At 36.8% G+C, this 12152-nt stretch overlaps 1 protein-coding gene across 2 annotated transcripts in view; it reads right to left on the bottom strand.

Annotated features, from left to right (window-relative positions):
• Positions 1–3353: 3353 nt before the first annotated feature.
• Positions 3354–12152, bottom strand: part of px (MAP7 domain-containing protein plexus) — a 92404-nt gene continuing 83605 nt past the window's right edge. For both annotated transcript variants that reach the window (XM_013326290.1, XM_013326297.1), the window contains 5 exons: positions 7055–7168; positions 5177–5297; positions 4776–4889; positions 4373–4675; positions 3354–4133 (listed from right to left, as the gene is read on the bottom strand). In XM_013326290.1, coding sequence (XP_013181744.1) covers positions 3926–4133; positions 4373–4675; positions 4776–4889; positions 5177–5297; positions 7055–7168 — 860 coding nt within the window. In that variant the 3' untranslated portion in view covers positions 3354–3925. The remainder of the gene's footprint in view (positions 4134–4372; positions 4676–4775; positions 4890–5176; positions 5298–7054; positions 7169–12152) is intronic.

The following is a 12152-nucleotide window of genomic DNA, read 5'->3' as shown; positions in this document are numbered from 1 at the left end:
TACAAAAAAAAACTATAATTTAACATCAGCTAGGTTTGTGTTTGACTTTCATTATTTTTTTAAATGTATAAAGCTAATATGGTTGGTTCTCTCTAATACAGTTATTTAGTCATTAACATCAGGTGATCATCTGGACGTCTTCTAGTTATGTGGTGCTCAATTACTTACTGTTTACTAGCCTTAAACGACCATGTTAGGCCGATTACAGTGGTTTACAGATTATTGGTACAGTTTTACGAGTCTTAATATTTGTAGAAAACTTTGGAGGGAGCTCTCAAACTGTAGTGGACCAACTTTGATTGATTAAAAATTCAACTGAAGTAATATATTTAAATACTAAAATGTAATCTTTATTTATTTACTATCCAACATTTCTTTATTAAATTCACGTAGACGCAACTCCGAAGAAAAATCCGCCGACGAAACCGACGGATAAACAGCTGTTCTTCTTCACGAAGCGAAGGAACTTCTCCATCTGGTGCTGGCAGTGACTTACACCTTCTTTCACCTTCTCCCAGTTCACGTGTATGTAGCCGAGTTCGCACGCAAAATGGAGAAGAATTATACCTCCTCCTAAACCAAATGCTGCTACCTTCCCCACCCTAGATACTCCTACACCTGTCACCCAACCGCAGAAGGTTCCCAACAGTAAGTTTGTGCTAGAAGAATGCTTACTGATTTTACTTATTGTGACGTCAAAGATGGAATCTTCTTTAGGCTTGGCTGTATATTTCGAAAGATCAGACAGATTTAGTTCTGGTATAGGTTTTGCCATTGGCTGGCATTTTTTCATTCAGGCGCTTTTCAGCTTTTTGTTTTGTTTGTTTTTTGTGTATAACTTTTGTTTGACAGCGGATAATTTGTTGTGACAGATGTTTGAAGTGTTGTCTATGGGCATACTTTAGAAATTACAACAGAGTAAAAATATCGTTCTGAATTTTTACATCATGGCAATGAAATTATTTTAGTAATTTTCTCATAATAATAAAGAAAACAAGGATTCATTTTCAAATGTAGTCCTATATCATTGCATTATGGTGGTGACCATGTTGCCGGTTTCCATATCAGACTAAAAAAAACAACTCAATATATTTAGATCACTAACATCAATGTGAAACTGTTTTAAACCTCGCAAATAATAGCTATTTGTATTTTTTCAATGTTACCAAAAAGGTTTTTGTACTATTTTTATTTAACCTACTTCAAAAAGGAGGTTCTAAATTCGTTTGTCTTGTTAATAGCAATATTCACTGTCGGCACTTTACTTTCTGTAATGTTAGAGTAACACCTGGTCATCTGAAAGTCTACATACAGAAACTAAGTCTACGTTGAAGCTTTGCAGGAAAAGGAGATGGGAAGGTAAGTGAGAAACAAAAAAAATAACTATAGTGAAGGGGGGCGTAGCAAGCGGCTTGCTTCGCCCCCCCTTCACCAAGCATGCAACTTTATAATTCCACTGAATGTATTTGTTCAATAAAATCATATTTTTTTTTCTTTTCACTTGTTAGGTATTGTCCATATCATGTCTAACTATAATATTATGTACACCGCGACTCTTGCAGCCGCTAGCTAAATGCGAGAAAACAAAAAAAAATGAATTCGTGAAAATCATCGAAACACCTATTACAAGCTAAAATTAATAATAACTATCTAAGTTAAACGTACAAAGAGGTTTTTTTTGTTGCTTATATAAAAAAAAATTGTTTCTCGTTATGTTTCACATTCGGCTTCGGCCGCTCGCTTCGGGAATACTGCGGGGAATTCTGATTCTTATCACATATGCAGTAAGATAAATTGTCGTGAAGCGAAACGCTTCAAATTGTAAGCCTACTTATATATAAAACACGAAAACAAAGCGACCGAGCCGACATCACAACACTTTCCAGTGAAACGGATATACTTCCAAATTGCATATAATCTCGCTATGGATTTATATTTTAATGACATAATGAAATAAATTAATAAAAAAACAAGTATTAGTCAAATTATATTATGTAATTTTAATTATGTAAAAAGTATAGATTTTTTTATAGATAATACTAATCAGGCAGTAAGAATTAATGATCGATAATAAATATTGCAATTAAAAACTGAAAATGTCAAATTAAATTGTCTATGGTGAGATGAACACTTCGTCTGCCATACAAATAGCAATTACAGTATAAAAATATAAAATATACAAGTAACTTATAATACTAAATTGTAATCAATTAAATCCATATGCAAATAGAATTTTCTAAAATAATCCGTTCCACTTGAAAGCATCAATTTCGATACAATCTCGTCATCTCATTCCTACGTATAGAAAATGAACGAGACGCACCGATAAATTACCACCTATTTCTTTTTAAATATCGCACAACTATCTACACGCCTGCACCGGGCAGTACATCCCCAATTACACCATTCAACTTATTTTGCCATTTACGACGTGACAGATGTCAAAACTTTAAAAAATAAACGGACGTCATCGATTTCCAGCCAGCACTCGGTAGAAAAAACAAACTTACTCTAACATTTTGACAGCTGTCAACACGGACGCCTGTCAGAAGTGACGCCTGTCAGTTCTGACAGCTGTCAGTGGTGACAGATCGCGCATTAATTATGACTCGTAGGAACTCTATTGCTTCTATTGCACTTCGATTCCACGCTTAGCTCCCCACAACATTTACAAATTCGAGAGACAGAGAGATCTGAATACAGTTTTCTTTTTCATTCACAATAAAATAGCACAATATTTCGTCAAATAAGACAATAATTTATGTTACATTCTACTTTAGCTATAAAATTATACATTTATGGCCTTTGAAATTATTTTAAGGCACATTATTGCCTTCAAGTACTTTATTAAAAGAGAAAGGATTTTTTTTAAATTTAATTTGACTTGCTTCATGTATGGTAAAATTGCCCATTTGGATTTGAACCAAAATGTTTTTTTATCATTGATAGAAATTAAATCCTTTTTCTTTTTTTTTTACATTTTTATAAAAGATTACACAATTGATTTTAATACAATTTTATATAGTAGATACAATTAGGATTTTTTTTAATTTCAAATACATATAATTGTGTGTTTAAATGTTGTGACGTCTTTTTGTGGATGTATTTATGTAATTACTATCTCTATGTTATATATGTTGCAAGATTATATACATGTTATATATATTTTACTTTCTTACACAGCTTTGGATTATCAAGTAGAATTGTACAATAAAAATGTGAATCAATGGAAATTTCAGTATGACTTACGGTAGGTTTCTGAGACAAAAATCTTCATTTAAAACATTTTATCTCTGTTTCGTCAAATATGACAGAGATGATGATTTTATACAAAGATTTTGATATCAGAAACCCACAGTAAAGGCATCATGATGCTATATTTTATAAGACAGTACTTCCCGAGTTTTTTTTATTTCGGGTTACCGTTATTACCCCGTAGTAAGTCGACCATTATTTATGCTGACTGATGTGAAGAGTGAACTTGAGCAGATTGCGTGAACAAATTTGGTAAACCGAATCAATATATGAAAACTGATCTATATTTGGTCGGTGCATTAAGAGTTTGTTCTACGCGTTCTAAGCTCATGTATGTGACTGTACTTGTGTATGTAAGGGGCACACAGAAGAAGCTGAGCAGATTTTACATCAAATAAAATTGTACTTTATTACATTGAAATAAGATTAAATTTACTTTGTACTTCTTTATCAGAAGCAAAGGTAAAATTAAACCTTATTTCACATGAATAAAGCTTAATTTTATTTGCAACAAATAAAAAATCTTGTTCTGCTGTATGTTCCGTACTTATCACATTCAGACTTGTATGTGTGTGTGTGTGTGCGTGCGTCACGTGGCGAGCGTGTGTGCGTGTGGTGGGCGTGGTGGGTGTGGTGGGCGTGGTGGGGGGTGTGTGGTGTGGGGGGGCGGTCACGCGGGCGCGTCCGCGTTGCTCTCACCGCGCTCGGGGTCTGCGGGCTCGTGCGCGAGGTCAGGCTCGTATGGTCTGAAGGGTCTGTACAGAAGGGGCGCGCGTCCGGCGTACGCCGCCACCGCCGCGGAGCGCTGCTCCTCGCGCCGCGTCTCCTTGTCGCGCGCCACACGCTCACGTTGCTCCTTCTCTCTGTGCTCTCTTTCCCTGACGACGAATATTCACATCGATATTTATATATAAAAATGTTTAATATTAAATTCAATTATCATTTATCAAAGTATTTTTGCATTGACACATCAGAAAACTCAAATTAAACCGTAAAAGCGAAATTAGAAGATCCAGGTCTAAAGATTTTTGTTTCATTATCACCCTTAAAATAACTTTAGATTACTTGTAGATAGCAAGTACAAAATAAAGCTGAGACGGTGGAAAATATTGTTTACCTCTCTCTTTCTCTCTCCCGCTCCCTCTCTCGCTGCATAGCGATCTCCTTCTCCCTGTCCTCCTGCAGGTGCGCGGCGTGTGCTGCGTGTGAGGCGTGCTGCGCGTGCTGGGCGTGCGCGGCGTGGCTGGCGGCATGCGCGTGCGCGGCGTGTGCGGCGTGCGCAGGGTGAGGCGCGTGGGGCACGAGGGGCAGGGGCGGAGCGAGGGGTGGGTACAAGGCGTACGGCGGCAGCCAGCCCACGCCCACGCCCACACCGCTGCGGAACACGCGCTCCAGGTACATTTGTTCTTCCGCTGCTAGCCTGGAAGATCATTCACATAATTAGTATAACATAATTTAGTTTTTTTGTATGTCAAATACATTTTAAAGGCTACAAAGGAATTACTAATGTTCGTACTAACCTGTACTGTAGCGCGGCGCTGGAGTACAGTCCGGGGTGTGCGTACGGGGAGTACGCGGCTGGCTCCAGCAGCGGGAAGGAGGCTGCAGCAGCCGCCGCCGCCGGGTGCGACAGTCTGCACGGGAATATAATACTGATGTTACCTCGTGGTGGCTGTGACGTCATTATAGTGACGTAGAATATTCAACGTCATTAAAAATTGTTCATCGAAGGACCAAAAAAACGCATACACAAGCCAAAATTTATAATTCGACCCTCGGGTCTGGAAAACATATTACAAAGTCCTAATAAGGATTACAATATTCTTTATTGCAAGTATCTAGGTAGCGGTCACTTAACACCAAGATGTCGGTTTACCGTTTTAATATGAGAAAGCGCAGTTAGTATGTGTTTGTGATGTACCTGTCATCAGGCCTGTAGGGCTGGAAGCCGCTGGCAGGTAGATGGTGAGGTGAGGCGCGCTTGGATGCCGGCGGCGCCTTCTCCTTGCTCTCGCCTGCGCCCGCACCGCCCGTACCTCCACCTACACACCTCTCTGTTCACACGCTACACTACCAACAACACGGAGCTGACAAGAGTCATATTATGGATTACTCTTGTTCGCTTCGTTGTTTAAAATGTTGTAAAACATTCAGCTTATTCAAAATGTTGTATTATAAAGAATTACGTGAGACTTTCATGTTTGCGTCTCAGGTTTAGGTAGACTTGCAGTCTGGACAATACTTAACCGGATTTCGAAGTTAAGCTGTGATTTGAACATTTCTAAGTTTAGTTATAATGTGTAAGTCGTATATTAGTACTAATACTAATATTAGAGGTAAAATTACTTTTTCCAATTCTGTTCACACTTGAATAGGAAGCTGAATATCAAACAACTTTAACTATTATTACGAATAACTCAATATAAGATGCCAATATTAAATTAACAAAAAAAAACCTCATACACTCTAAATAACGGTTAACCAAAAATAACGATAACATTTGAACAACTACATATCTTACGAACATCACTATTGGCACCTGTAACCAATAACGGGTTAGTACAATTGTAGCACACTGTCGCGACAACCCGAACAGAAAACAACATGAAAGCGAAAAGGTAAAAGTTCATTAAAACACAATCAGGAATCGTACGAATTACACTCGGCAGTTGCTTCACAGCGAAAGAAACGTAACGTTGTTTGTACGATTTCGGATTGGGTCTAAAAGACCTAAAAATACTTTATGCAGAATTCACCCTACATACTCTGTTAAATATTCGCTAGGTTGGTATCAAAAAGTTAACTTCAGTTTCGTTTCGCTTTAGCGAAAGTGTGCTTGTAATCTTAAAACGTAAATTTATGTTAATCTTAAACAATAATTAAACCGTAAACTAATTACCATACAATATACAATACATTATATTTAAAATATTAATTAACAAGAGTTGACAAATATATGTAACAAAAAACACTCTCGTTAATTATTACAAGTATGAAAATGAAGACATTGAATTTCTTTGAAGCTATAGAATATTATATAAAGTTGACCTTTATATAACTTCAAAGTTATTTTAAACATAAGTTCTCTTTTAGTATATACTTAATTATCCTATATAATAAATGCCGTCAAACTGTATACGACAACGTTTTGTTATGGACGTGGGAACCCAACAAGTGTTAGGAGCTAATATAAATATGTATAACGAAAAATGTAGCCTCGAATCGAGTGACAGTGAACTGTTATTTTAAAACATTTAAATAATAAATCACAAGACAATATTTGATATTAAAATGAACGTTAGTTAAATTTGTTTTAAAAATATATTAACGAGACATACTTTATTTCGAGACTAAAATCTTTGTATACGATATAAAACCCATAGTCAGGATGACCAGGATGTCATTATCTTTGAAAAAAAAGATAAAAATATATTTATAAAAGAGATTTTCGTCTCAGAAACCCACGGTAAATATTTCTTGTTTTAGCAAAAGTATAAGAAATTGAATAATAAAAGAAATTAAAGGTCTTAACTTTACTTGATGCTGACTAAAAATGTGTCAATAACATGAAAAAAAAAAGATGTTTTTATATTTACGTTTGTAAAAATTAATTTGAGATTTATTCTAAAGCAAATATACTGCAATAGCAAACTTTTAAATAAATCAAAGCTATTTGATAAATAATTTTAGGACTGTCCCGAATTTTGGCTTTATTCTTCTCATAGTCTTATTAAAAAGTTCACTGTGACTCGGTCGTGTGGTCGGGTGATGGATGGGTGGTCAGCGGGTGTACACTCACCGTCCTTGGTGTCGGGGCCCGCGTTCTTGGCGAGCGTGCGTAGCGCCGCCGCGAACGGGCCCCCCTTGTTCGGCGCGAGTTCGGTTCGCTTGGCGATCTTGTTCGCGCTCACACCTGGAAAGATGGAAAGTTATGTTTAGTGTGATAGTAAGAAACAAGTTTAATAAATAGTTAATTAATGCTAATTAAACTCTTGTACAAATTCACATAACTGTATTTTTTTTCGACGGATTTATAAGAGAATGATTTGCGAGTATATAAATTTTTATGTGTATCAGTTGATCCAAATTTAATGATTGAGTGTCACACGATTCGTTCCGATTTCTTCTCAGTATTATTATTTTTAAACATAATTTTTATAACAATATGGTTCTCGAAGCGATATATTAAAATTGATTTCCTTAGAGGCGTGCGATATTGAATTTGTTGAAGCATTTCTCACATACACCTAAATTACATAGAGGGTGAGCAGTGCGTAATGTAAAACAAACAATCTGCGACCATCGCTGTCTTCTCATGGAAACGACGTAATAATTAAAACATTGATTAGAAAAACCGTGTGTTTACATTGCCCTAAAATACATACATATCTCCGTCATTTTAACTCACTAATATTATAAGGCAGCCTACGCACTGGCAAGCGCGACATGCGGACGTCAAATGCAGTGATTCGTCAATTTACAAAGACTGTATTTTATCATAGGCTTTTAAATAATGATCTCGATATAACAAGTTCTGCCTTTTCTTTATCTTCCATGGATTCACCGCCAAATATATTGATCAATTCAACCCACAACTGCCGCTTAACATCTTTATTGGAGTAATCATTTGATGATAAATCCCATAAACCTCTTCTATTTTCAACTTCAATTATGAACCTTTCCGTGTCGAAATTATTGGCCATTGTAAAATAATCACTCTGTAGCTATACACGTCTGGTCGCCGCGGCCGATGCGGTAGCACTGATGAATTTTAATACAGAAGTGATGATCTCGACACTGGCGACCAGGTCGCGGCGACCATGGTCGCCAGTGCGTAGGCAGCCTAAATGCGAATGTTTAGATGGATTGGTGTTTGTAGGTATATCCAGAACGGATCTCGCTTGAATTTGGCATCGACGTAGAACATAGTCTGGATGAACACATAGGCTACTTTTTCAATTCCGCGCGGCCCTAGTCGCGTGCGACAGCTACTTTATTAATACAGACCCATAAAGAAGGTATATATTTAATTTAGTAAATAATGATATATGTACCTAAATAGGACACATGTCTGTACATATATGTATCAAACTATACGTCCTTAATCAACAAAGTGGTACATTGTACATATTTAACAGTCCTACGTCAATAGCCTCGCATGTGGCGGAACTCCCACGACTAACACGACTGGGATGAGCTATGTAAACCAATTGAATAATGATGTAAATTTATAATTTATCACATATTCTACAGGAATACTGAGATGACATAGAACAATCTGACAGTACAATGCCCTATCCATTTTACAACTTGTAAAGAACTCAGATAAATAACTAAACTTGGTAAACTCGCTTAAAAATCAAAATGAAATGTGAATAGTTCAAAAGATAAATATCCAGATGTCAAATTCAATTCCGCGGTACAAATAATCATGGCGTTATTTAACAACATATTCAAATACAAAACATCGCATATAGTTCGATGTAAACTTTATCTATGCTGGGAACATTACACGAGATGCAACGTAAATAACAGTAGCTTAGTACATCTATGTGTAAACCAGAATAATATGTTAAATGAGGTATCATTTGATTATATATATATAAATTTCGGTCAATTTCACCCGTAGTGGACCCGCTCTCATAGACTTGGCAGCTAAATTCGAGCTACTATAAAGTTTGAATCTCATAATATCCCCAGTGCGGCAATCCCGTGACGTGGCCGCAGCCGACAAATGGCGCGCATCCGCCCTGAGGGCTGGCAAAAAGGGGTGCGAGCTTGCTTTGTTAACTTGCCACGGAACAGATTGATTAATTGTTACTATGGTACGCTTTTTACCACGTGTACTGTTCAGGTTCATTTTTCACTAACCACATTTATATGCGGTACATGTAGTTTTTTTTTTTTTTAATTTTGAATTTTGTCTTTTGCGTGTTTAAATGTAGGTTTTCACTGTCGAAACAGCTGTACAACAATATTGTTGATTCTATTTTCAGAGGACGACAATGTTTATGGCAATGAAAATAAAATAAATAATATTTAGTAGCAGTCGCTCGCGACTAAGTCCACGTGGCTTATAAAAAAATATTAATAGTCTATGTTCTACATCTATGCTCAATTTCAGTGCGATCTTTGGAGTTATATTCTAACAGACAAACATCCATCCATTCGCATTTATATTTATAATATAAATAAGATTACTAACCGCAGTCATATCATTACTACAAGAACAACTTTTAAACTCCTGATCGCACCGCTGAAGTCAATAGTAAGGAATGCAATGTATTGAGGGCAAGCGCTAAGGGCAGTGGTAATACTAAAGGTTACACTACATGTTCCTCCAATTGACTCTCTATATTAATATGGTCCCCGCTAACAAGCTTTGCCCATGTACTATATTATCAAAGAGTATTTATTGTGTTGGCATATTTACGAAGCTACTCGGAACTTGTCTTATTAAAGAGTTGGCATCAGGTCACTGTTTATAACATAATTTGCTTCATAATAAAGACGCTAAAATCCAATTCCAATATATTTAAAGTTGACCGGTTCGCCCGGTGAAATACCACGACCACGCAGTAGACAGGCGTGAAGTGGAAGAAATTCCACTTACAGTCTGATGAGTGTGGTACTGGAGGCATTATTTTAATCCCCTTTTACTTTCTACCCTTTTTCCAATAAGGAAAGGATGGGAAGTGAAAGTGGATTTTGCCCTCCTCCCTCGATTAAAGGTAGGCAACGCATCTGCAATTGCGTATGTCTATGGGCAGCGGTCGCTTCGCTGTTTTAGCGATTTTAGGTGGCAGCTCGCTCGTTTACCACTTTTATTATATTATAAAAAGCAAAGAATTAAACCAAAATTTATTCCGCAAATACGCTACTATAAATGATAGCTGATAAGAGTAGACTTTAATTTGTTTTAAAACAAGTATTTAGTTGTGAAATTTTAATGTTGTACTTTCCTCTTATCATTACATATTACTTAAATTTGATTTACCATCAAACTAGGTTCAATTGTCGAGTCAGTCGAGCGTCGGAACATTTCCATTGAGTTTCTCAAGTCGTTGTATTCGTTAGGGACGGGCTCTTTAATCGTCGGGGTCAATTGTCAATTGTGGGGTCGGCAGTTCATTCCGGGATAGAGCTGACTGCATCGCAGTATATACAACTATATATGGAAATAGAACAAGGCTTCAAGTAAATTTAAAACGCTGTCCTGTTACTTCATCTAACAGGACAAATATTTCCATATATAATCCCAATTATGAGAAACCAGTAACTATTTTCCTGAAAACTTCAAACATATGCTGTTTATTTTATAACCACAAATAATGTTGATAAGTCTAGTACCTAATCTAGTAACATTTTATGAATATTGCATGATTTTCAATAACAACTGCCCTTGAACATGTCCATATCATTTTTGTAACAACTGACAACTATGTAAAGAATGAATTTCGTTAATAAAAATACGTTTCTACGGCATGATATCTTTTCATTATCGATTATAACAACGTGCCCAGACATTTGTCTCCCCCTGTATGACGGCTTAGCTTCAAGTGCTGAACCAACTAAGCCATGCGCTCGTCAAATGTTTGCACTGTACACAAACAACCTTCAGCATAAGCTTTGTCAGCAAGCTGCAAGACATAGAAGAATGTATATTGTACGTTTGATTGCCAAATATGACAGGAAACATACATTTACCTATAAGACTTATGCCAATATTGGTCTTTTCATTTGAAAAAATTGAAATATGTCCATCGAATTCATCGCCAAATATTTTAAATTCATCAGTTCTTTATAAAACTAAACTTTTTTTTTAAGAAATCGCTTCCGCCTATAACTTGGACAGCGGTTCGTCAATTACTCGGTATGGGCTGTGAGTAGAAGCGGGCCGTCGTCGCGTCGAGCCGTCGACACCCGATCCGTAGGGCTGGGGCAAATTGGATATCGGCGGGCAAATATCCGCTGCGCCGCGCCGGTTAGCCGTCTGTTTGCGCCGCGCAACACCCACCGCTCTTTGTTTGCTCCGTTATGGACGCCCGAGGATTTTGAGTGCTTTACGTATTTTATTTGTAGTGTTGTAATATATATGTCAGCCGTAATGGTATTGAAACGTATACAGGGTACAGTATCGACATGGATAATCTGTCTGATACATTTCTATTGATTATTTCGATGGACATAACACGATATAGATTAATCTTTCATATTTTGTGTAATCAAAATTGGTTCCAAAGTTAACTTGCCTCAACAGTTGAGGTTTTAGCATCAAATCTAAAAATTGTCTAGAAGCTGAATAAAAGTATTAAGCTGCAATGGAAAAGATAGAAATTCATCTATTTATTTTTGAAAACATACTTTTAAAGTCAAACAAAAACACAACCAAAATGAGAACGCTTCAACACTAGCTTGTTTACATATAATATAATTATACATATCTTTTTAAATATGCAATCTAACCTTTACCACCCTCGCAGTAATCGTCAACATCCCAATTAAAACCCGATTAAAAAACAACCCCTATCGGGGCCAACCCTAGCAACGGCGGAGGGTTGTTACCGAAGCGGCGTGCGGTAATTAATTCAGTCTGAGGCGCTAATTTGAGCGGAGAGAAGTCACCAACTACCTCCCGCGACCCGTGCCTCGGGGCCCGGTAGATTAAGTTACAGACGCGACAAATTCTATAGAGTAACTCCGATGATACTCTCAAAATTGATTTAATTGAAGAAGTTTCAGAATATATTAATGTGAAACGACCCTATATAAATCATCACGCTAAGAGAAGAACGAAGTTCTTTTAATTGTTTGGCATTAGTCATTTACTGGCTAAAATCAAGAAACTACTAGGGTTCTCACTAGAATATGTCTTTTTTTAGAATCAGTTACACCTT

Source organism: Papilio xuthus, unplaced genomic scaffold (genome assembly GCF_000836235.2).
Source record: "Papilio xuthus unplaced genomic scaffold, Pxut_1.1 DF829758.1, whole genome shotgun sequence".
Lineage (NCBI taxonomy): Eukaryota > Metazoa > Arthropoda > Insecta > Lepidoptera > Papilionidae > Papilio > Papilio xuthus.
This window is presented reverse-complemented; position numbering and strand designations above follow the sequence as displayed.